General features: G+C 47.0%; 1 protein-coding gene across 2 annotated transcripts in view; it reads right to left on the bottom strand.

Annotated features, from left to right (window-relative positions):
- Nucleotides 1-588: 588 nt before the first annotated feature.
- The window catches only part of LOC147451211 (putative plastid-lipid-associated protein 10, chloroplastic), a 61,021-nt gene continuing 35,033 nt past the window's right edge, over nt 589-26,576 (bottom strand). The window contains exons 4-9 of one of the 2 annotated variants that reach the window (XM_086520881.1): nt 1,813-1,908; nt 1,638-1,718; nt 1,407-1,493; nt 1,221-1,294; nt 1,024-1,151; nt 589-895 (exon numbers count right to left, since the gene is read on the bottom strand). In XM_086520881.1, the coding sequence (XP_086377007.1) occupies nt 1,031-1,151; nt 1,221-1,294; nt 1,407-1,493; nt 1,638-1,718; nt 1,813-1,908 (459 nt within the window). In that variant the 3' untranslated portion in view covers nt 589-895; nt 1,024-1,030. Of the gene's footprint in view, nt 896-1,023; nt 1,152-1,220; nt 1,306-1,406; nt 1,494-1,637; nt 1,719-1,812; nt 1,909-26,576 lie in introns of those variants that run through there. The other variant, XR_015189317.1, reaches the window with a different exon arrangement.

Below are 26,576 nucleotides of genomic sequence, written 5' to 3'. Positions count from 1 at the left end.
CTTAGGCTGAACATGAAATGAGTAAGACTAACTAGTAGGAAGTGAATTACAGGCTTAAGAGGAGCTAGAGCACTCCTGTTTTGCTTGATACACTCTTAATAGCAAAAAACTCTCTCTCTCTCTCTCTCTCTCTCTCTCTCTCTCTCTCTCTCTCTCTCTCTCTCTCTCTCTCTCTGTGAGTGTTTTTTGGTGCTTTGAACTAGTTCATGTAGAACACTTACACATGTTCCAATGAAGCAGCCCAAGACAATCAGTCCTAATAAATTCGGACTACCCACCCGCTCAAAGTTCTACTAAACATGACTCTTTTCAACCATTAGTGTCCACTTTGAAAAGAGGGAGAGGACGCCAAAGTACAGGATTTAGACAAAACACAAAGCACATCAGCAATTTTTTCTAAGGTGATCAACAATCACATTGATCAATAACACAAGAGAACTGCAAGCAATCTCCAGCAATAAATATAAAACCTATCGAAGGCCTTTCCATGCAAGCAATCGAATTGCGAGGGATTTCAAGCAAGCACCTGAAACCGACACATTATACAAATGGACTTTTTTAAAAGCACAAGACTTGGCGAACACAATGTTCGACTCAAACACTAGGCTACACTTTAATTGAGGCATCATATATGCACAAAATACATACTTTCTTCTATATATACATGTGAATTTTGATCACATAGAGGGAATTTGAAAAGAAGAATGTTGGAAAAATAGAGATTTAATTCAAAGAATGCTTTTGAATCAAGCATGCATCAAGCCTTTTCTCTAAGCAATAGGGCATATTACAAACCATTGTGAGAAATGGAATCGAGTTTTTTATGGTTGCATGCACAGTTATTTTCTCATTGTTTGAAGCATCTTCCCAGCACCCCACATCACCCCTCGAACACCTAACGAAAACAAACAATGAAAAAAATAGTATTTTCTTGGAATGTTCAGACACCAGTTCAAAAAAAACTTGATATTGTGAGGGGATGCTTGCTCCAGTATGACTTAAACATGATGCCAGCAGGCTCACCATGTGCTCAATATGACTGGAGGGGCTGGGTCCTGCTGAAAATAAATATGCCCCCATTCCCAAGGGCCCTTCCGATGAGCATCGTGCTGTCCACAAATGAAATATAATACAAGAGTCCCAAGGGAGCCCTGCGATAAAATAAATGAATCAACAAAGCAGCTGGATCGCATGAGTGGTATGCATAGACATTGATATACCTCCTATCCAAGGTGTTTGTGTCCCTTGTTCTGAGAGGAAACCTTGCATTGAATCCCCGAATCAGCTGTAAAATCTGTAGGTAGCCTCCATAAGCAAGAAAAGAAAAATCAATTGACTTGCTGAAGGGTAATGCCCAAAGAGTGGCTGATTGAGAGCAACAACAAGATAGGACACAAAGACCATACCTCCAAGTTGAGAAATGTGCGAGGTAAAAGCGCTGGGGCAATAAGACCTTGGAGCTGTTCACTCATCATTATGCTTCCCAAAGCTGCCTATTCAGAGGTCTTAATGAAGGTTAGGACAAACTATTTGAAAGTATAGCAAGAAGTTGATGAGCATTAAATTTTGACAATGCAGTGTTCCTAACCCAATTCTGAACTCTAGCAGAACCTTTTGTAGAGGCACAAGAAACGAACTTCTTCAAACTCTAGAGCAATATTCCTCGAGCTCGCTACAAAGAACTTGGCGGTCACTGTCAACGTTGCACCATCTGCATCCTGATTCAAGATATTGCTTTTTGAACTAAAGTGTGATACATAATACCCTCAAACAGCACACCATGCCATGTCAGTGCATGTTGAGACTCCTTACTTGAAGAACACCTGGCACACTCCACCTCACCACGTTGCGCACGAGACCTTCATCCACATTACCGTAACATTCAAATTTCTGAAAGATCTGTCCAACCTGTTAAAACAGACAATTGACATTATGTAGTACCCCACACAAGTTTGGAAAGACGAGACAAAGCTGTAGTAGTAAAAAACAAATTTCACAGAGAAAGCTAAACCCCACTCACATTGCATAACTGGTAAGAAATCTCCTCAGATGCCGATACATAGGACTACCTCCACTCAACCCACTTCTATTAAAATAATCATTCAAGGAACATGACCGCACATACCACTGGTTCTACCATGATATAGAACGATGCTGCCTCTGAATATCAGGTATTAGCTGCTTCACAACCAGACACTTTGACGCATATCTGTGTCATTCTTCACATGCTGCAAGGTGCTATGTATTTGTCATGTCCATATGGGCTCGAGGTGCACATGCTATTACCATTCAGATCCAATCCGTATACTAGTTAACCCTAGGGGATTAACTCTGTGAGCCTGTTCTAAAGAACTGCATGTCTGAACTGATCCATTACATCAGTTCCAACCCTCACATAACCCTGTTTGCATGTATGATTATAAAAGGAGCACTCAAATTTCATGCAACCGGCAACGCTAATTGGTAGTCTAGACTAGAAGTACGCATATTTGTGGTCAAGTACTGACCAGAATCGCAAAACATGAGTGCACAAGTGTGTGTGCAAGCCTTACTAGGTACCTGTTTGGAAGTACACTTTGTGCAGGTCCTACAGAGGCTAAGTACTTAGCACACTTGGCACACCCACTTTTAAAAGGTTCTTATAGAAATTCCCTCTGGTCAAAAAACCATCAGAATCTGGTGTATGAGGACTCCCAAGGTCGAGAAATATTGGATTCTTCTGTATAGTTCCCCAAAGCATAGATGTTGTCGAATTGCTGTAAGGACTGCAATGCTTTCTTCCGATCTCACCCCGGAAAAAGTGAAAATTTTGACAATCGTGCCGCCATCCTTGAAATCTTTCGGTTGGTTAGGCGTGTATCCCGGGTATGGAATAATAAGGGTATCCATAAGGGCTCCGACCATTGTAGCCTGGTGGTGGTGGTGGTGGTGGTGGGGGTAACGGCGGTGGCAAAGGCGGTTACACAGAATCAGGGTCAGATGGCTGCACCATATTCCTGAAGACTCCCCCGCTCGGAACAGACAGCTGGGAAAGTTGCTAGTTGGAAGCTCTCATACTTTCTAGTGCCGGAGGAGGAGGTACCACTTAGGGCATCAGAGGGGGTAACATGTAGTTCAAAAACTGTTGACAACTTTGCAACATCAGAAGATTCTGCTGAGGATGCCGCGAAGGAATGTCACAAACCTTGTCGAGGAGAATCTACAAGTATTCTCTTGAATCCATGAACGCCATATCTTGGGTTCTTTATGGCTTATTCCCTGTACGACAAAGCCGTGAAGACGGGAGCACGCCCAATGCGCGATGAAGTAAGGGTGGGAGTGGCTGGCCGCTGATAAGTTCGGAGTCGCGACACGAAGATTCTTAAGGTAGAATTCTAATAGACGTTGGAAGCACCGATTTGCTCTGTTTGCTCTTTGGTGGGACTGGTATGCTTTCACAAAAGCACACGCTTGAAGCTCTAATACCATTGTCACGGCACGGGCACCACGTACCAACGTACAAGAACAAATTGAATAGACTTTAAGCACTTCCACAACAACTGAACAGAAAGAAACAAAGCACACGCGGCACAAAGTGCCGGTGTCACCAGGAGGTGTATTTTTCTTGTTGCCTGATTTAAATATGTACTACATATTTTTACTTGTTTTCCCCAAAACCCTTGAAAGGTGCAAGTGGACATTGCATTGCCGGTGTGCAATGGCTAGGCCGAACAGGTTTCTCACGTCGGGAGTCTAGGTCGGTCACTCTGGGACAAGTCGGGCCAATTAGCACCGAGTATGGAAGCCTGTGTGCGCCAGATGAATTCTGGGCCACTCGACAAGTCACAACTTTTTAAGTTGGTGGGAACTAGGGAATTAAACCAAAGGGGCAGATTGGACACTTGGCGATAGCAGAGACACCTACAGGACACCTCAGCAAAAGGGGGCGCCCAAATGAGAGAGAAGGCTGATTTGAACTTCAGTGTGACCTACAGTGTGTGTGTGTGAATAGTGGGTGTAGGTTTACAGCTTTAAGGGAAAGTTTGCCGTCTCCTTTGTCTCATGTAGCGCGATGATTTGCTCTCATGCATCTCTCTCCCCCCTTTGCACATATGGGAATGTCCCACTAGTTGGGCTACTCAAATGATCATGTACAATTCTGAGGGTTTTATGCATGTTTGCCAAGGCAAGAGCCTTCTAAACAGGAACAGGATAAACTAATTGCTAATCCCCCACGGGTACGCATGGTTGCGAATTTGGAGAGTTTTCTCACGTGAAAACACGTCCAAACTACAGGGAACTATCCCATTGCGTGCGGGAGCCCTTGGGACACACGTAGACGTGTTCGCTCCGCTAAAAATGATCCAAAACAGAGAATTACAGCCTGCTGTGTTTTTTTGCAGGTCTAGGGTTTCGCTCCTAAACTGCAAGGGAACACCAAGGGAGCCTCGGGAAGGCCTTGGCATGCTTAGACAGGGCTTTGGGCATCTAGCAGTGGCAAAACAGGGAATTACAGCACGCTGAATTTCTGCTACAGCTCACCAGAAAGCTTCAAAATTGTGAGGGAAACCATCCTAGACAGGTACTTTTGACCTACATGGGTTCTCGAACCGTTATGCTGCCGAAATCAGGTCGGAAACCTGCGTTTTCAGCGCTCCCCAGGTTTGGACAGTTTTGTGAGAGTTTGATCTAAGTGTTCGGATCGTCTACTTTCGATTGAATAAAGAAATACCGAAAGGGGCGCCAATCTTTGGGGCCTACAGGGTGTCGGTCTCGTGTGCGTAGTGACATTCTAGTCGCTAGACGCATCTGTGTTCTCTTTTCTTCACAGTGCTCTGTGAAAGTTAACAGATAATTGAGATAGTACCGCTCTCTACTGTGTCCAAGCCGGTTATATTGGTTCCATCGACGGGATAGTCACTTTTTCTTCAAAACGTGCAGCGTGGATAGTTGTGGGTGAAAGCAACACAGAGCTTGTGGTTATGGCAGAGAAGAGAGACCAAGTTCTTGAAGAGGACCCTTCCTCACATGGCACAGAGAAAGTTCCTTCAACTCTTCAAGAAGAGGACAAGTTGTTCAGAGCATACTTCATACCCTGGTTATTTTGGAGGTGGTTCAGTGTTCCAAGCCATGGCTAGACCTTCCAAAGGTTATATGCCAGGGAATGTGTTCGGGACAATGCAAACAGGCATGGGTAACTCTATGTACAGGAACATGGGTGCTCAACCAAGTTTTTAGGGTTCCTATGGTCAATTTAGAATGCCTGGAACACAATTTGGTATGGCTTTTCGTAGCCATCTGTCCAAAATGCAAATATGATAGGTAAAACACGAGATGCGAGTGCTAGAATGATCAATCCTGGAGCACCACTTTTGCGGGCACCTGTTTATGACAATGTGACTCCTTTGAGTCAGCCAAAGGATTCCAAGGAAGGTGGGCAAGGAGTGAAGTTTGAAACTTTTAGAGGAACTAAGAATCAACCTTCATACAGCAGTTCGATACATCTTATGCTAAGAGGAAACTTCACAGAGTCTTCGAAGATACGCAAGGCTGCCATTTTCTTGAAAAGGAATGCGCTGCAATGGTGGACCCCATTGTTGAATCAGGGTCAAGCCCCAACAACGTGGGTCCAATTCAAACAGCTTTTTGCACCTGCATGGCTGACAAACTCTTTTGAAGTGGATGTGATGACAAAATGGCACAAGTTGAATGCTAAACAATGTGCAAATCTTGAGGAGTACAATAAACAGTTCTGGGCCGCACTTTTGCGAGTAACCTCCTATAGGTCTGTGCCATTGCCAGAACAGATTGAGCAGTACTGCTGCAGATTGCCCAAGAAAATCAGTACTGACAAAGACTACTTCTATGGCGGCACAGTTGATTGAGAATGTGAGAGTGGCCAGCAATCTGTCAAAGGGAGATTTGTACCTCCCATAGAGAAACCCTCCAATGATGAAGCTGACACCTCCAAGAAACAGCCTAGATCTACTTCTCGGCGAGGACAAGGACAGAAAAGCCATTTTTTAGGCAAATCTTTTGAAGAAAAGAAAGCTCTAAGAGAGGCCAAGAAATGCTACATTTGTGAAGAGGAGGGACATTTTGGTAATGAATGCCCACAAAAGAAGTCACAGGATAAGGATGACAAGTCAGAGCATAAAGGGAAGAAGCCAAAGCCCAGTGCAAGACTTGTCCCAGATTTGGTTGGTGACCAGCCAAACATAGATGCAACAGAACTGTGCGAGCTTGGGGCAAAGTTAGAGACCAGACAGTGCTGGTTTTCTTTGATCAAGGAGCCCATGCAAATTTCATATCACCAAAATTGGCATCAAAGTTGGGCATTCGTGCAGAGGAGATGGGTATGAAGAATTTCATACTATGCCACTTGAGGGCTGCGATGTGTTATTGGGTATCCCATGGTGTTACAGGTTGCATGCTATGATGGATACTTACAAGAAAAAGATTACCCTTGTACACAAAGGAAAGACTCATGTCCTTGATGTAAAGCTAAAAGGCGATTCTCTTCCAGTTGTTTCTGCTTTTTCTATTTCATTTGTAATAAAGAATTATCTTTCTGCGTACTTGATCTTTGCAAAAGAAGTATCTGAAGTTGTATCTAATTTGTTTACCTCAAATAAAGACACGTCAACTTTTCTGAGTGGTTTCACTGATTGTTTTTCGGACTCTTTGCCAAGGGAGTTACCTCCTGAGAGACCTGAGGATCATACCATAGATCTTGTGCTAGGTTCTAGTCCACCGAATAGACCACCGTACAAGGTTAGTGCAGCCCAACAAAAAGAGATTATGAGTCAGGTCAACGAGCTATTAGAGAAGGGGCTGATTCAGCTCAGTTCATCCCCTTTTTGTTCGCATGTACTCCTGGTGCAGAGAAGGATTGTTCATGGCGCATGTACATTGACTATCGCGCTTTGAATAAAAATACCATCAAGAACAGGTTCCCCATACCGAGGATAGATGACATTCTTGACCGGCTTGAGGGAGCATCATTGTTTACAAGGATAGACCTAAAGAGTGGGTACCACCAGATATGCATTAGGCCAAAAGATGTCCACAAGACTGCGTTCAAGACAACAATTGGTCTCTATGAGTTTCTTGTTATCCCATTCGGTCTCACAAATGCTCCTGCCACGTTCAATAGAATGATGGATAGAATATTTAGACCACATACAAACTACGTGGGTACCTTCTTTGATGACATGATTGTCTATAGGGATCACTTGACCGCAGTTTTCAAAGAGTTACGCAAGAACAGGTTCCTCATAAATGCGAAGAAGAGTGAATTCTTCAATGAAGAGATTCACTTCGTTGGGCACATTGTTTCAAAGGATTGGGTACGCATGGATCCTACGAAAGTGGAAGCAATTAGGTCATGGCCAGACTTGAAGTCCATACATGACATTCGAAGCTTTCTAGGCTTATGTTCCTACTATAGGAGGTTCATCCGAAATTTTGTTGAGATTGCTTCTCCACTCCATGCACTGCAAGGGAAAGGAGTTACTTTCAAGTGGACACCCAAGGAAATTCTAGCCTTCAAACACTTGAAAGAGAAGCTGCCTTCAGATCCGGTAATCATTTTGCCAAATCTTTAATGTGATGCATGTGGCCACAGCCTTGGCGCACTTCTAATGCAGAATGGCAAAGTAGTCGCATATGAGAGCAAAATTCTTTTGAAGACCGAAAGGAACTTGCAAGTTTATGAGAAAGAATTGTTGGCAATAATTTACGCTCTCACTAGTTGGAAACACTATCTGCTAGGGGCTGATTTTGTTGTCCAAACAGATCATCAAACCTTGCGATATTTTCTCACGCAGACGAAGTTGTCTGAGAAACATATGCAATGGGCAAACATCTTGTCAATGCTCCATTTTCAAACTGTGCATGTGCAAAGGAAAAGGAATGTGGTGGCTGATGCGTTGTCACGAAAGCCCCAAATTTCAGCAATGTCAATTCCGTACCTTTGTGAACTAGACGAAATGAAGACACAATATGCTGAAGATTCAAATTTTGCAAGGACTATGATCACCTTGTTGATGGGCAACATTATGAGCACTGCTTAAGAATGACTTTCTCATGATGCGTGGAAAGCTATACATTACTAAACAGTTATGGCCAAAGGTTTTGATGGAAAGTCATGCTCCACCATATGCTGGGCATCGTGGAATTCATGCGACAGTGAAAGGGGTTGAGGCATTTTTCTATTGGCCAGCTTTACGTCAAGATGTTGACACATTTGTAAGATCATGCCTAGTATGTCAAAAAGTCAAATTTGACAGGAAAAAGCAACCGGGATTGTTGCACCCATTGCCAATCCCTACTAGGCCATGGGAAAGCATAGTGATGGACTTTATCTTTGATCGTCCAAGAACGCAAACAGGCAATCATGGGATTTGGACTATCATTTGTAGGTTCAGTAAGCAGGCCCATTTCATTCCTGTTAGGAAGAAGATAAAGCCAAAACACATGGTTGAGATATTCATGAGCAATGCCTCAGTCAATTGTCACTGACAGGGATCCACGTATGACGAGTCTTTTTTGGAAGGCATTGTTTGAGAACATGGGCACTACGCTAAAGTTCTCATCTTCGTTTCATCCACAAATTGATGAACAGTCAGAAGAGAAAAATTCCACTGTCCTAGATCTGCTCAAATGTTATGTGTCAGAGCACAAGGCAAGTTGGGAACACCATCTCCCATTGGTTGAATATGCTTACAATAACACTGTGCATATGTCAACAAGTAAAGCACCATTTGAGATAGTGGAAGGAGGGAAGAAAAAGTGCCACCCATTTTGCAAACTAAGGACAAGATATTTGAAGCAAGCAAGTTTGTGCAAGATATGGATGAAACATACAGGAAGATAAAGATTACTCTTGAGAAGACTCGGGCTAAGCAAAAGAAAGTTGTTGATCGTCACCGTCGTGAACTTCTATTTCACTTGGTGATTGGGTACTTTTGCGCTTTGAAAAGGCCAAGTTAAGGAAAAGGAAAGGCAAGCAACGTTTGTTTCCTAAGCTCAGCATGCGATATTATGGTCCTTTTCAAATTTCAAAAAAGATCAGTGATGTAGCTTACAGATTGAAGCTACCAAAAGGCTAGAAAACTTTTCACGTCAGCCTTCTAAGGCCCTTTGTTGGTGATGTGCAAGAGAATATGCTTGATGAGGAACAGCCCGAAGTGGAGGAATTGGATGAGATTCTTGTTCCTGAACAGATATTGGCACATAAGGAAAGGAAGGTTAGAGGAAAGGTTGCAAGACGCTATCTGGTGAAGTTCAAGAACTGTCCATCCTTGGAAGCTAAATGGATGGAAGAGTCTGAATTGGTTGATTCACCTCAGCTATTGCAACTATATCTTGAAGCCTTTCGGAATGGAACCTACAGTGACTTGATGTAGCTCTTTGGAGCCCGGTGAGAGCATGGTTTATGATGCTCAAAGGAGTAGTTAAGCAATTGTATTCACTCTTTCCATACAGAATTTGGCTAGTGAAGTTTGTGCTTGAGAATACACAAAAAGACTTCTATGCTTGATATATGTGTGGTAGCTAGGTTGGTGGGATTATTTCATCGTCCAACACTTCATTTCCATAAGCATGTATATCTTGGATTTCCATCATAGAATATATGTTATTCGCATGCAAGCGACCGCGAGGTCGCTTGCAGTATTTCAAGGGTGGGGTGTGTCACCAAGAGCTGTATTTTTCCTGTTGCCTTATTTAAATATGTACTACATATTTTGTTTAATTTTCTTTTTACTTGTTTTCCCCGGAACCCTTGGAAAGGTGAAAGTGGACATTGCATGGCTAGTGTGAAACAGTTGCGGCCGAACACGTTTCTCACATCAGGAGTCTAGGTCGGTTGGTCTGGGACTGGGTGGGCCAATTAGCACTAAATTCTGATGAGTATGGAAGCCTATGTGCCGCATAAAACCCTCAGAACTGTACATGATCATCTGAGTAGCCCAAGTAGTGGGGCATTACCATATGTGCAAAGGGGAGAGAGAGATGCACGAGAGAAAATCATTGCGCTACATGAGACAAAGGAGACGACAAGCTTTCCATTAAAGCTGTAAACCTATACACCCACTACTCACCTGTAGGTCACACTGGAGTTCAAATCAGCCTTCTCTCTCATTTGGGCTCCCCCTTTTGATGAGGTGTTCTGCAGGTGGCTCTGCTACCGCTAAGTGTCCAGTTTGCCCCTTTGGTTTAATTCCCTAGTTCCCACCAACTTAAAAAGTTGTGACTTGCCGAGTGGCCCAGAATTCATCTAGCGGAGCGAACACGTCTATGCGTGTTCCAAGGGCTCCGGCACACAATAAGACAGTTCCCCTGTAAATTGGATGAGTTTTCATGCAAGAAAACTCTCCAAATGCACAATCTTTCGCGATGAAACCGTGCGTACATGTGGATGCTAATCCGGTTCCTATTCAGAAGGCTCTTGCCTTGGCAAACAGTTAAAAACGATCCAAAACAGAGAATTACAACCTACTGTGTTTTTCTACAAGTTTAGGGTTTCGCTCCTAAACTGCAAGGGAACACCAGGGGAGCCTCGGGAAGGCCTTGGCATGCTTAGACAGGGCTTTGGGCCCTTGGCAGTGGCAAAACAGGGAAATTACAGCACATTGAATTTCTATTACAGCTCACTAGAAAGCTTCTAAATTGCGAGGGAAACCATCCTAGACAGGTACTTTTGACCTACAGGGGTTCTGGCGCCGTTATGCTGCCAAAATCAGGTCAGAAACCTGCGTTTCAGCCCTCACCGGGTTTGGACGAGTTTGATCTAAGTGTTCAGATCGTCTACTTTCGATTGAATAAAGAAATACCAAAAGGGGCACCAGTCTTTGGGGCCTAAAGGGTGTCGGTCTCGTGTGCGCAGTGACATTCTAGTCGCTGGACGCATCTGTGTTCTCTTTTCTTCACAGTGCTCTGTGTAAAGTTAACAAGTAATTGAAATAGTACCGCTCTCTACTGTGTATAGGCGAAAATTCCCAGAGAGTATTGGCCCCACACCTTGGCACCCCTTTCGATATTTCTTTTTTTTTTCCCGAGAAAAAGATCCTTCTATTAGTTAATGAAAACTGCCCATAGGGCTACAACCACCTCTACAAGAGAGGGCTACAACAAACATGATGGGGAGACTCCCAATGAAAAAACAGCATATATACAATGAGGCTAAATCAAGAGATGGGACGAGGAAAGAGCCACACAGGTGGACGTTAGTGCCATCTGAGCACACCCTGGACTATGGTGTAGAAAGGCCAAGGGCGCCAGAGTCGAAGGAAAGCCTCGCGGCGCTCCCGCATGCGATCAGAGCTTCCCTGTAGTCCCTCAAGCTGTCCTCTAAGAGTATGCCAAAAGTCACGAACAGTCTCTCCTGGTGGCACCGGGCGAGCCTCAAAGATGCGGAAACAGCGGGCCTGCCAGATGAACCAAAGTGTCAAGCCACTGATGAGCTCCCAACACTCGTCTCTCTCACTGCACCACTCCTCTGGAGTAATCTCTGTAGTAGCAGGCTGGAGTGTAGGTCGCCCCCCCTGTATCACTATCATCCTGCTGGTGGAAGATAGCTCAAACTGAAGTGCCGGGCCCGTGAGAGTGGACCAAGCCACTTCCCCCCAAGTGTAATGTCGAGCCGTGGAAAGAGTAGGCATCAGCCGAAGAACTCGTAGCCACACCTGCTGAAGAACTCGTAGCCACACCTGCTGGGCCGAGGGACAGTCCCAAAGACAGTGACGCTGACTCTCCACCAAATGGTCATAGGCTGCACATGCGGCCGAGAGACCACTATGCACTAGCTAGCTCCCTACTGCTGTAGCTCTGTGTGCGACCAGCCACTGAAACAAGGTGACGCGCCTCGGCTGTCTAGAGTCCCACAGCCTCTCCCAAAAGGCTGCCAAGAACTCGACTGTGAGACCCTCCTCCTGCCAATGACATGCTGCAGCGGGGCGGGCCTCTCTCTGTGCTGCAAGTATATGACGTCCAAGCCGAACAGTGTACTGAAAGAAAGGGACTCCTCGGTGGTCTGCAGAAGAGAAGGGGTCCCTCCATAGCCACTCACCAGGATCCCACTGTACTCGTGCTAGTGGACAACACTCCCACGCCCATAGCCTCCAGTGTCCAGTCTCAAGAGCTGCTGGGTCGGGGTCTATGACGCAAGTCCTCCCACAGATGCCCACTACTCGGATCCTCTGGAAACAGCACTCTGATACCTGCGAGGCCTCTACTGCAACTCGCTGTAGTCGTCCCCCACCCTGAAGCTCGAAGAACAGGGCTGGGACAGTCTGAGCAAGCCGTGACTGAGATGAGAACCTCCAGTCGAGTGAAGGCTCCCATCCACCGGGGTGCTACTGGCTCAAGAGGCGTGAGCCACTCAGCTAAGACTAACTCTGAGATGTCCTGACACATGCTCTGCACCCCTCTCATGCCCTGTAGCTGGAAACCCTGCACTTCCTCTGACAAACCTGTGAACTCTAGCCAGTCACCTAGAGAGCGCGTTGGACCTGCTGCCATGGGACCCCAGGAAACATGAGGCCGACTACCAACCAAGTGGCCTCTCTAAGTGCTAACCATGGGGTTCCAGACGAGGGGCTGCCGTAGGCGATGCTCCATGCACGTCGGCTGTCTCTGCTCCAGGCCACGTCGTAAGAGCTCCCAAGATCGAAGCAAACTCACAGCGAAGCGGTCCTCCAGTCTCCTACTCAAACCAACTCTGCGCATCTCTGTAAAGATCCATCTGGTCGAAAGTTGCCAAGGGCCTCCTGACTGAGGCACCCTGGAACGAAGCCTCTGCAGCAAGAACTCCTTCCAGGGCTCCTCACCTGGTAGAAGTCCTCTGACTATGAACTTCCCAAGAAGGGCTCTGCTCTGCTGTGCTGGATCAATGATCCCAAGCCCTCCCTGAGAACAAGGAAGCGTGATGACCTGCCAAGCCACCTTGGCTCGGGCTATCTGAGTGTCACGTCCTGACCAAAGGAAGTTCTTGATCAGCCTCTCTACCTGGCTGATACAAGAACTCGAGAAGATCCAGCAGGAAGTGATGTACCACATAGTCGCCAACAACACCTGGTTGGCAACTACTACTCTGCCAGCCAGAGAAAGTCGTGCTGAGCTCCAATGTAACAACTTTCTCTTGATAGACAGGAGAAGGGGAGCAATCTGCTGCTCGGGAGACAAGTCCAAACCAACCTGACAACCCAAGTACCGAAGTGCAGTCCCTGGGAAAATCCACCTGAAACCCTCTCCAGGCATCCAATCTGGCACACGAGCACTACCAACCGAGAAATCCACTGTCTTTCTCCAGTTGATCAGTGCGCCCGATGCACAACAGAAGGTCTCCAAAGCCTGCTCACATCTATGAAGATTGGCCTCCTGGCCATCTAAGTACAAGGCTGAGTCATCAGCAAACTCAGCGTCCACTAGCTCATCTCCCCGAATAGGGAGTGCTAAGCCCGGTAGACCAACCTGCTGTGACACCAAAAATCTACTCATCGCCTCCGCATAGAACAGAAAGAGAAAGGGGGCAAGAGGACAGCCCTGTCTGACCGAGCGTGTAAGCGTGAAGCGACAACCTCTACCTCCTGCCAAAAGCACCTGACTGTGAGCCTGTCTGTACAAGGCTGACACCCCTCTGATCCAAGCATCTGAGAAGCCCATCCTGCGTAGAGTGCCCTCTAGAAAGTCCAAATCAACTCTGTCGTATGCCTTCTCAAAATCAAGAAGAAGAATCACGAGGTCATCACCACGGAGCCGTGCCAAGGCAGAAGCCTCCCAGAAAGTAAAGATGTTGTCAAGGATACTGCGTTCCTTGACAAAACCTGTCTGAGTCCCATGTATAAGGCTCTCTAAAAGCGGCTGAATCCTCAAACTCAGAGCCTTGGCAAGAATTTTGTAGGCTGAGTTGAGGATGGTGATGGGACGCCACTGTCGAATCTCATCCAAGGAGCCACCCTCCTTGGGAATGCGGTAGATCAGGCCCTCACTCATGCTGTCAGGCATCACTCCTGTGTGCAAAATGTACTGAAAAGCACTACAAAGATCTGGGCCAAGCAGGTCCCAGTACTCCAAGAAAAATCTGGGAGTCAACCCATCCTCACCTGGACAACTACCACGGGGGAGGGCCCTAAGAGCCGTGTGCAGCTCCTCAAGCTGAAGTGGCATCTCTAACCTCTGACGCATCTCCTCAGTCACAAAACATGGCATCTGTGCCCAAACCTGCTCCCTGCATGCATCCTGCCGCTCTGACTGGGGCTCAGCAGACAGTAACTCACGGTAGAAGTCAGTAGCAACTGCACGCATATCCTCGGGCTCGCAAGCAACTGACCCATCGGGCCTCCTCAACTGACTGACCTTGGCATGCGAGTGCCGAGGTCCCACTATCTCAAAAAAAACACCAGTCGCTCTGTCATCCACCTGAGTCCACTGAGATGCCTGTCGGTGGAAAGCAAACTCATGACGCCTCTCCTCTGCGCTAGCAAGCTCCTGGCGAGCCTGCTGTAACTGCTCCTCCAACCATGGACTGTCTGGATGTTGCTCCTGCATCCTCTGTAATGAAGCAATGCCCCGTCTGAGACGTTGCTCCGCCTCTCTCGCTGCAGCCCGGCGAGCCAGAGACTCCTAAAGAAAAAAATGGCTAATCTGAGCCACCAATCCTATGAGAAGGGTCCTCCAACATGTTGAAGTCCCCTCCTATGCACCAATGATCTGCCTGCGACAAAGACTCAACAATCTGTGACCAAAACTCTACACGAGCACTCGCCACATTAGACGCATAGATGTTCAGGAAACCCACAAGGCCACCCTGAACCTGCATAGTAATCCACTGAGCCCTGCCTAGCACAATAATCCCTCTGCCCACAATGGCCTGCTGCAATGAGTCCGCAATAGTCATACATACCCCACCCTGGATGCCTCTAGGTCCAAAAGCAACTGACCAAAAGGTATCATATCGTCCACGCAAAATCTGACCACATCGCCGAATGCGGCTCTCACACAGATGGTGCTCCTGAAGCATAAGGAGATCAATCTCTCCTCCCACAAGGCAACGCTGAAGCTCCTGACACAATCGGCCCCGCTGACGCTGGAACTGGGGCCCACCTAGTCCCTGCACGTTCCATGAGACGATCCTCATGGGGAGCAAGAGAGAACAGATGTTGCCGCAGCAGCTAGACGGGCTACCTTCGAGGTTGGCTTGGATGGGGAGTAATCCGCATCCGAGCGTCCTCTAGATAGACGTGACTGCAGTGAGTGCCTAGCCCAAGCCCAAGTAGAGCGAGCCGTGCGTAAAGCAACCTCCTTTGTCCAAGAGTCCTCATGAATGTATACATAGCATGGCAAACACTGCGTATCAGCAAAGAAGTACACCACAATGTGCCTACATCCTGCTGAGTCTGGGGGTGTCACCGCAAACTTGGCCAATGGCCACAAAGTCTGCAGCATGTTTGTAACTCCAAGTTCTCCCATGTGGTGAGAGAACTCTAGGACATGTGTATGCAACCATCCCAACACTGAGTCGAGGGTCCACTCTGTCTCGGCCCTGCAACAGAGGGGGAAGGAGAAGCCAACTGCTGAGTCCAAGGCCTCTGTCCCCCTAGCGGCAAGGAACAAAGCATGGACCCTGAAGCAGGCTGCTTCATGGTCTGCTGAGGGATCGCCGAGAAAACGAGTGAAGCCGTAGTCGAAGAAATCTCTGCGGCGCCGGATGTCAATGCTCGTCAGACCACGAGGGATAGCTGCAAGGGAAGATGTCTGTATCTGCAGAGAGGGCCGTAAGAAAGGCTGACCCTCTCTCGCTAGGCGACTCGTGGCAAAGGCACTGCCAAGAGATCTCCTAGCCGCCGGAGAAGGCCCTGCCCCCTAGGTCGACTGAGGAACTGGAGTAGGAGGGGGGGGAGAAGGAGCTGGGGGGAGCGGTGGGGAAGAGAGGCGGGATGGGGCAACAAAGGTATAGGGGCGAGGTGGAGAAGCAACGGGAGAAGAAGGCGGGGGGGAGGATGAGGAAGAGGGGGGGAACTCTAGGGGGGGGAGAGGCTGTCGAGGGTGAAGCGGAGGTGGGGGCTGGAGCAGGGATCTCCTCCTGCTCAAGAGGACCAAAGCGGTTCCCCGTGTGAACCCATTGCTGCTGAGTCGGCGCCTGAGGGCCACTCTGAGTGTCAGGCTGACGCTGTGGCCCCTATCGTCGTCTACCATGGGCCTGCTGCCACCCCTCCTCCGCTGGAGCCCCAGGCTCGGAGGGTGGCTCTGCATGTGGGTGTTGTGTCGCTGACTGTGGCTGCGGGCCAGCCTTGGCAGGCTTGGGTTGAGGCTGTGGTGCAGGTCGCGGCCTCCTCCGTGGACAAGCCTTCGCTAGATGGCCCATCTGTCTACAAATGAAGCACTGGTTCGGGAGGCCCGAGTACTCCATACTCTGTCTAAACCACCCCCCACTCACCCGACGTAAAAGGATAACCTTCGGGAGCGTGTGGGTGTCTCTGACCAAAACTCGAACTGAGGGAATGCGAGCCGCCTTGGCAACTACTGATGCTGCCGTACGAGGTGTCTCCAGGATAGTCCCAATGGCTGAGTCGATCCTGGATAGAAGTGGTAAGTACTCCCTCCGTAAACCCGGAAAGCAGACCGAGATGGGGATGTCTGCCTCCTCTACTAGAACATCCGAAGCCGGGTCAAAACCATGTCTCCACTGTCGAAAGTGGGCACGTGATGCTCTGATGGCCAATGGACTCATAGCTATGACCTTGGACGCCATCTCGGAGGTCTCAAACTCGATTTGATAGTAACCTCGTCTGAGAATCTGTACATCCAAGATTTTGCCCACTTCTGCGAGAAGGCGGGCCTGGAGAAGGTCTCGCAGCTCTCCTCTGCTAGGTCAGGTGCCGAGAATCTTGCAGATGACCGAAGTCGCCTGCAATCGCTCTACCTCTGCGGCAAGGCTCGCTTGCTCTGTCGGCGAGAGAGCAAGTCAAATGGTGGGCTCAGCGGGGTCGGGCGAGGGGGCTTCGGATGAGTCCCTCTGTGGCGAAGCTGGAGCCTCCATCTATGTCTACTGCTGTGGCGGAGAAAGAGTGGGTAAAGCAGTTTTTCTGCAAAGGGACCCCAGCAAGCACTGACGAAGAACCAACACTGCCAAAGCCAGTCGACAGAAGAACCACAGCGTGAGAAAAAAAAAACAGTACGAAATGTGCCACGGGCCGGGGGGGGGGGTTTCAATGAGTGAAGAGGGGTGGGGAAGGGCGGGACAGGAGCGCAGCGAGGCGAGGGTGAGGGCAGCGAAAAAAAAGGGAGGGGCAACGGGCAGCGCAGGACAACGAGCAGCGGGGGCAGAGGGCTGGCGGGCAGGGGCAGGGGCAGCGCAGTGGGCAGCGGGGGCTAAGGGTGTGCGCAAGAGGGGGGGCAGGAGACAGGAGGGGTAGTGCTAGGGAGTGCAGGTGCGAGGGGTGGAGCGACAGCAGCAGCGAGTCCCGCAAATAGGCAAAATTCCCCTTTCGGTGTTTCTTTATAGGGAAAATTACCAAAATACCCCTCTAATATGTGGAAATTCCCAAAATACCCCTCAAATTTCAAAAATTCCCAAAATACCCCCAATATTTTGTCATAATTTCCCAAAATGCCCCTCAAATTTTCCAAAATTCCCAAAATACCCCTAGTTGTGAGATTAAATTTTTCCAAAGATCAAAAAATTTGTAACTTTCATAAGAAGATTGATTGTCTATCAATACAAGATAGTAAAACTAGAATTTGAGTAGGTTATGTAGGCTTTGGAGATGAATTGCTTCATTAATTTTAGATATAATTGCCCTTTTTTGCGAGGTAATTTGTCACGTAATTTGTGACAAATTATGCTAAGCACTCAAAAAACGGATCTTGATTGTCAGAAAAGAATAAAGAACTGATAAGCTTGAATAATCCAACCAAAAATAGATACAAGGGTATTTTGGGAATTTCCACAAATTAGAGGGGTATTTTGGTAATTTTTCCTTCTTTATATTAATTGAACTCAGTACAATGCCGGTACTCGCGCTCTGCACCTTCACACTAAAGCATGCCGGAGACTGAGCCCTCTCCACATATTTAAAGGCCCTAGGCCTCAAAAGCAGTTACATGAAAAGCAGTAAACTCAAAAGTATCAGATCTTCAAGAGCGCATATTGTGGAAATCCGTACAACTGCCATGTTAGCAGCCAGTGCAAATTTTGGGCGTCCGTACAGTGCCACGTCGGCATGATAGCGGAATTTGTGGGAGGTCCGTACAGCAACTCCCACATCATCAGTTTGCTACGCAAAAGCCTGTGTGTGTGTGGGTCTAGCTTTACTTTAATATAGGCCCCATCGTACGAGAACCTATAAGTTCGTAACTCTTTAATTGTCCCACTTGGCGAGGATCTTTAAGTTGGTGAGAACTTCAACTTCTTCTACTTCCTCTAGGGTTTAGGCTCCTCGACCGGGATCTGCAGGTTGGCTTCGTTCTTCAATGGCTTGACACATCAGTAATTTGTGACAATTGGTGCCCAGAGGGTTTCTTTTGTAGGTCCTTTATCCCTTTGCCCTACCTACTTTTAATAAATGTCATGTCATAGTCACTTATAAATAAATGACTTAAGTGGTTGTTCATATGCCTATATGATTAAGTGACTGAACTGTGCAAGTGAGGGTATGCAACTATGACCGGCCTGGACATGCACGTCTTGCTAGAGGCTCACAAGGGTGCCAGGCTAGGTCCTAAGCTAAGACTAACGCTAGACTGTAGCAAAAGCTTGTCGACGTGGCGCAAGTGCAATGCGCGCGTGACAACAGGTGCCTTGTTCATGTGTTTGGCATTGCACGTGTTCTAGATCGGGATTCGGAGTCGAGGAGTCTTCATTGCATCTCCCGCTGCCACCTTTGACACTTGGCTTACATATTTAATGGCCCTTGGCCCCCAAATGCATGGCATACGACAAGCAAGCACATCCAAAAGCATCTGGTGTAACGGGACGAGCATCACGTGCCAATGGAAAAGAACAAAGTGAACAACTTTAAGCACTTCAAATAACAACTGAACTGAAAGAGAGAGAAAAAGCACGTCACACGAGACGAGGAGTGGCGAAGTTCCACCCCAAGAGAACACTGGCCCCAAACACTGGCGCCCCTTTCGGTATTTCTTTATATAGTACAACTCCCATGGCTCTGCTCTACATCCCCCGCGGGTAGACTATCATAGTGAGCCCATGGGTCATATTTAGAGGCCCTTGGCCTCTAAAAGCCGTTACATGAAAAGCTTCAAGTTCTAAAAGCATCTGGCCTCCCAAAAGCAAGAAAATATGTACACTGTTGCCACGTCAACATGTAAAACATGGAACTCTCCGTACAATCCTACCACGTCAACATGTAAGTGGAATTTTCAAAAATCTGCCATGTCAACACTGCCGACATAAAATCCAGGTTGTCCGTACAACAGTGCCACATCATCACATTTTTACGCTAGGTCTTTTGTGGGTTCTGTTTCTAGCTCCTTGGGACCCATCAAACGATAAGCTAGTACAAACTTCTTTAAAAGTAGGCCCACTCGGTGAGGACCAGTAAGTTGGTCAAAACTTCTTCTGCTTCATCTTCTGATGCTGCTTCTTAGGGTTAAGGCCCCTCGACCGGGATCTGCAAGTTGGCTCCGTTCTTTAGTGGCTTGACACGTCAGTAGTTTGTGATATCCCCCCTTCTTGAAAGAAGAGTAATCGTCCGCGATTACAACATATCTGCAAAACTCATGTTAACTCAAAAATTTCCGAGGGACAATCAGTTTTCTCATTCCAAATCAGAGCTCTTGATAACCTGGGTCGTTGACTTCCTAGAAGAATCTCATCCAAAAAGAAGTATATTCTCATTCTAGATCGAGGCTCTTGATATTCCGGCGTAGCAAAATCAGCCATCACACCAAGACCGTGCTGATCTCTAACGGGTGTCTCAATGCACTAAAATTACATACCCAAGCAATCTCACCCAATTAGGAATATCCAGTGGTCGGCACATCACAATGTAGCACAAATGCTTACATATGCATGTTACAAGATATAGAAACATATAGTCGCCGATGAGCACACCCTCCACAAATAACCATCCAAGTCCGGGCCATGAGGTGTTCAACGACTCCCTCATCACTCTGCCCGCAAATAACCTAAAAAGGTATGGGCCATGAGATAGAGGCCTTTTACAACCAAACGCCCCCTAGACCGCAGCCTGTATCATTTGGAGGTGTTGAGAGTAACCACTACTCAGACTTCTTAATACTTTCCCCGTAAATAACCATCCAGGTCCGGGCCATGAGTAACAATAGCAATACTATAACCACAAGGGTCCGGGCCATGAGTAAAAAACAACACTTTTCAAACATTCAATATTCCCCTCGCAAATAACCACAAGGGTCGAGGCCAGCATGTGCAAGCATTCTCAAACATCAATTCTCTCTTCAATATTCCACCCGGGAGAAAATCACCAATCAGTGAAACCAATAATAAAACTAAAGTCAAACAATTCAAATTGGCACCAAGACAGATTTTAAACAAATACCATCCATTTCAAACAAATTCCAAACAAGATCACCAAACAAGTTGTCGAACAAAATTCAAAAAACTCCTAAATCAAATTGAAAAAGCATTCTCGACGTCACTCGAGCTCAAAAAGTCGACAGTGTTAGAGTTACACCACCGTTGCTTCGCCATTTTGTACGGCTAGTGATTGTCCCGGATTGGCCACCCATCGCACATCATGTAGATTGCATGGGCGGACACTTTTAGCACGTGTCCGGCCGGTCATTTTCTAAGCCTGGCTAGGTATCACAAGGCGGGCACCACGTGCCAATAGAAAGAACAGACTGAACAGACTTTTAACACTTCAATAACAACTGAACTGAAAGAGAGAGAAAGACGACACGCGACACGGAGTGGCGGAATACCACCCCAAAGAGTATTGGCCCCAAACCATGGCGCCCCTTTCCGTATTTCTTTATATTGCATCATCCAAGTACAAGCCGGAACTCCAGACTCTGCACCTTCTCCAGGAAGCATGCCAGAGAATGAGCCCTAGCCTCATATTTAAAGGCCCTTGGCCTAAAAAGCAGTTTACATGAAAAGCTTTCAAACTCAAAAGCTTTTGGTCCAAAAAGCAGTTTACATGAAAAGCTTTCAAACTCAAAAGCTTCTAGTCCAAAAACAATGCCAAAAGCTGCCAGCGTAAATCACGGAAATCCGTACAGCCTGCCACGTCATAATGCCAGCGCAATTTTCAAAAGTCACCCACGCTGTTGCAGTTTTAGGGTTAGGGTTTCCAAAATTAGGGTTTACAGGTTTTAGGATAGGGTTTTCAGAATTAAGGTTTCAACAATTAGGGTTTCTAGAATTAGGGTTTCAACAGTTAGGGTTTTTGGAATTAGGGTTTCAGCAGTTAGTGTTTCTGGCAGAAATTAGGGTTAGGGTTTTTTGCTCTCGGGCAACCACGTCATCACTTTGTGACACTTCTTCTGTTACTTGTTCTTCTTAGGGTTTAGGCTCCTTGGCCACATCTGTAAGTTGGCTCCATTCTTTAGGCTTTGACACGTCAACAGTTTGTTACATCTCCTCTTCTTGAAAGAGAGAGTAATCGTCCTTGATTACAACATATCTGCAAAACAACTCAAGTTAGCTCAAAAATTTCCGAGGGACATTCCGAGGGACAATCAGTTTGCTCTTTTTATTAAGGAGTTAGCTTCTCCTTTCTGCTCTTTTGATCAAGGAGTTAGCTTCTCCTTTTTGCTGTTTTGATTAAGGAGTTAGCTTCTCCTTTCGTCCAGATTGAAACTCTTGATATTCTCGCGTAGTAAAATTAGCCATCACACCCAGACCGTACTGATCTTCCACGGATGTCTTGATGCACTAAAATTACATACCCAGACAATCTCATCCAATTAGGAATATTCAGTAATTGACACATCACAATGCAACACAAATTCTCACATGTGCATGTTACAAGACACAACAAACAGCGCCGTTGAGCACTCCCCCGAGACAAACGGTCTGCGGTATGAAGCTACTCAACGACTACCTCGTCACTCCCCCCGCAAATAACCTAAAAAGATCCAGGCCATGAGCTCAGAGGACTGTACAACCAAACGCTCCCCAGACCGCAGTCTGCGTCGCTTGGAGGTTCAAGCATACAACCAAACGCTCCCCAGGCACGGCCTGCGTCGTTCCGAGGTTCAAACAATACCAAAACAGTATTTCTCACTTCTCCACCCGGGAGTAAAAATCACCAATCAATGAAACCAGTATTGAAACCAGAGTCAAACATTTCAAATCGGCACCAAAACAGGTTCAAAACAGATACCATCCATTTCAAACAGATTCCAAAAACGATCACCAAACAAGATCAAACAGAACTCAAACTTAAAAAGCAATCTCACCATCAATCGAGCTCGAAAAGTCGACTGACTTTCCATCTTGAAACATGCACCAAAAATTAGGGTTAGGTTCCTTCCATGAGGTCGTAGCCGAGCACAGCATGGTCCATCAGCTCTTGGACAACCAGTGTTTCTTTAGCGGCGATGGTAGTCCCACTAGATAGCAATCACACCGAACCTCCAAGGTCATCTGATCATGAAGAGACATCTACTGGGAGATGTCGAGAAACTTCAAGTTATAATCTGCTAGGGTTTCCATGGCAAGCATTTCAGGATACCCCACTCTGCCAGAAGTTGCACTCCGAAGGAAGATGTCAGAAACCATATAACTTCGGGCAAAAATTTTCTTGAAAGCTTGCCAAGTACTTGGAGTATGCTGCTTGGTAGCTGTAGACATCAGCATCTGCATGGCACTCCTTCTGAGATAAAAAAACAGTGACTTGAAACAAATATGGATCCTTCTCTTGCAAGTGATCTTAATTGGCTTATGCCCTGTAAGACACTGTGGTGAAAACGGGAACGCGCCCGATGCGCGATGAAGTAAGGGTGGGAGTGGCTAATAAGTCCGGTTTGGAGGGCGGAGGACGAAGATGCCTCGAATCAAATTCCAATAGCTCTGTCTGCTCTTTTGTAGGACCGGTATGCTTTTAGAAAAGCACACGCCTGATGCTCTAATACCACCGTCACAAGGCGGGCACCACGTGCCAATAGAAAAGAACAGACTGAACAGACTTTTAACACTTCAATAACAACTGAACTGAAAGAGAGAGAGACGACACGCGACACGGAGTGGCAGAATTCCACCCCAAAGAGTATTGGCCCCAAACCTTGGCGCCCCTTTCGGTATTTCTTTATATTGCATCATCCAAGTACAAGCCGGTACTCCAGACTCTACCCCTTCTCCAGGAAGCATGCCAGAGAATGAGCCCTAGCCTCATATTTAAAGGCCCTTGGCCTAAAAAGCAGTTTACATGAAAAGCTTTCAAACTCAAAAGCTTTTGGTCCAAAAAGCAGTTTACATGAAAAGCTTTCAAACTCAAAAGCTTCTAGTCCAAAAACAATGCCAAAAGCTGCCAGCGTAAATCACGGAAATCCGTACAGCCTGCCACGTCATAATGCCAGCGCAATTTTCAAAAGTCACCCACGCTGTTACAGTTTTAGGGTTAGGGTTTCCAAAATTAGGGTTTGTAGGTTTTAGGGTTAGGGTTTTCAGAATTAGGGTTTGTAGGTTTTAGGGTTAGGCTTTTCAGAATTAGGGTTTCAACATTTAAGGTTTCTGGAATTAGGGTTTTTGGAATTAGGGTTTCAACAGTTAGGTTTTTGGAATTAGGATTTCAACAGTTAGTGTTTCTGGCAGAAATTAGGGTTAGGGTTTTCTGCTCTCGGGCAACCACGTCATCACTTTGTGACACTTCTTCTGTTACTTGTTCTTCTTAGGGTTTAGGCTCCTCAGCCACATCTGTGAGTTGGCTCCATTCTTTAGGCTTTGACACGTCAGCAGTTTGTTACACTAGGTGCACAAATTTTTAGCCATTTTTGGGCTTTTTTTTTTTTTGCACCAATTACACATTTTTGCCCTACCTCAACCTAAGATTCTATAAATAGAATGCTTAGGGTCTTGTAGTCATACAGATTGTGTATTGAGAGCATCATTTGCAGTGCACTAGCGTTTTCTCTCTCTCTCTCTCTCTCTCTCTCTCTCTCTCTCTCTCTCTCTCTCTCTCTCTCTCTCTCTCTCTCTCTCTCTCTCTCTCTCTCTCCCTCCAACGTTTTCGGCGCGCGTGGCTCACACTCTTTCCGCTGCTCACTCACACATGGTATAAGTCGCCAAGACACGGAGAATCTGCATCGATACTCTCCTCCTCAGGCTAGCGCTAGCACTACTGCCGGTTTCCATCGCGGCGGAAGTCCAAAACGCTGATTAGCGTTTTTGCAAACCCTAGCATTTTTTGACGGATCTGCGTTTTGTAGATCTTGCTGCATTTTTTCCATGTTATGTTGGTGTTTTTGGTGATTTGCGGCGTTTTGTGAAAAACGCTGATCTTGTGCACCTACGGGAGCGGCCAAGGAACACCCAGGAGTCTTCTACACTGCTTGGAACTTGCAGATCTACACCTTGGACAGGTATCTACACCCAATTGGCACCATTTTCAGTACTTATTACTTGCTGTTTTTTCTCTGTTTTCAGCCCCCCGTCGGCTGAAAAGTGCGAGAACCCTCTCCTCTAACACTCTGCGACGCCCCCGCATCGATCGGTGGCGTATAGGCACGCTGAAATCTCTTTTACAGCAGCATTTTCAGCACCCTTTCCAGCGTTTTTTGGGTGGACAGCACGCTGAATTTTTACCTCTTGTGCGGTTGAACCACCCCTTGCTCGTCAGGACACCATCCGGTGGTTGTTCGTGCGGTTATCTTGGACTGCTACAGCCTTGGGAACGGCACCTTCATCGACGACTTGTGATCTTATCGATCTACCTTTGGGACTTCTCTCTAAGCACGCGACATGTCGACTCCGAAGCAGAAGGGACAACAACAACAGTCCCAGAAGGGGGCCACTACGTCTTCTGCGACTACGACGGCATCTGCCAACGTTACATTCAACAATTATGCCCTCACCCAGTTTGCTAAGGAGAAGAAGTTGGATTTACACAACTATTTTGTGTGGAGGATACGAGTTCGCACAATTATTGCCTACCATCGACTCTAGGAATGGTTGAATGATTTCACCCATTCGGCTACTCATCCTTCCCTTTCCACCGCCACTCAGGCCCAGATCGACGAGTGGGTGGATCGAGACATACGAGGTTTCACCTTTCTTATGATGAACCTCTCGGACCGCATCACTAAGGAAGTTTCCAAAGAGGAGCATGCACATCCATTGTGGAGACAAATTCCTGACCAGTTTGAGGAGACCTCGTTTGCCAGACAGATTGCACTTGAACAGGAGTTGTACAATCTCCAGTTCAAGGATTTCAACTCACTTGATGGGTTGACCCGCCGCATCCTTGTCTCTACCGGAGGCGACATCACCTCGGCACGCATGGCTGGCCTCTTACTATTCAGGCTTCCCCCACGCTTTGATCCCTACTTTCAAAGTTTGCTCACATCTGGACGTACCTCTTTTCCCACTTGGGACGAGATTCTCCCTTCCCTTAGACAGATTGAGGGGCACCCCACATTCCGAACCGGAGGTGCTGTTGATACAGAAGGAGCTTTGATAGCTCAAGGAGGTAACAAGAAAGGTAAAGGTAAGAAGAAGAAGAAGAACAAGGACATCAAATGTTACCATTGCCACAGGAAAGGGCACAAAGAATCAGAATGCAAAAAGAAGAAGCGAGACGAGGCCAACACGGAGAAACAGACAGCCTCGATTACAGTAGTAGCCTCTCACGAGACGGAAAGGACCACTCTTGTCGCGGCAACGGACCACGCTCTTGCTACATCCCAGTCAGATACTTGGGTTGTTGACAGTGGAGCCACCACTCACATGACTCCCCAACAGTCATGGTTTAGCTCTCTCAGGGAAACTCACGAGCAGACCGTCAGTATGGGTGACAGCCATGAGATTCCAGTGTCTGGCACAAGCCAGATTACCCTCTTTCGTTCTACCTCAGACCCGAAGTTCAGTGGAGGCGCTTTACGTTCCGGACATGGCCTTCAACCTCCTCTCTATGTCGAGTTTGGACTCTCAGGGAGCTTACATACACTTTGGGAGTGGCACAGTCACCATTTCTGATTCTACGACAGGTACTATCCTTGCACGCGGTGAGCGCGATGGTTCCCTATACCGCCTCACTACTCTTCTGTCTAGGACCACGGAGTCTTCTTCTCTATGGCATGCACGATTTGGACATCAATGTTATCAACAGCTTCGGCAGGCTTCTAGGACCTCTATGGTGGAGGATTTACCACCGATACGCTCCTCATCAAGCGTATGCGAGGCTTGCCACATGGGCAAGCAACACAAGGTTGCCATTCCGAAGCAGGCATCTAACAGAGCTTCGACACCACTTGCACTGGTTCACATTGATCTATAAGCCCCAATGAGCACTCCTTCATTTTCTAGCTCACAGTTTTTGCTTGTGCTTGTGGATGATTTCAGCAGGTACACTTGGGCTTGGTTCCTAAAGCTCAAGTCGGAGGCTTTCAATTTCGTTCGAAATTGGCAAACGATGGTTGAAAAGGAG

This window comes from Adiantum capillus-veneris, chromosome 9 (genome assembly GCF_014529385.1).
Source record: "Adiantum capillus-veneris isolate H3 chromosome 9, ASM1452938v2, whole genome shotgun sequence".
Taxonomy (NCBI): domain Eukaryota; kingdom Viridiplantae; phylum Streptophyta; class Polypodiopsida; order Polypodiales; family Pteridaceae; genus Adiantum; species Adiantum capillus-veneris.
This window is presented reverse-complemented; position numbering and strand designations above follow the sequence as displayed.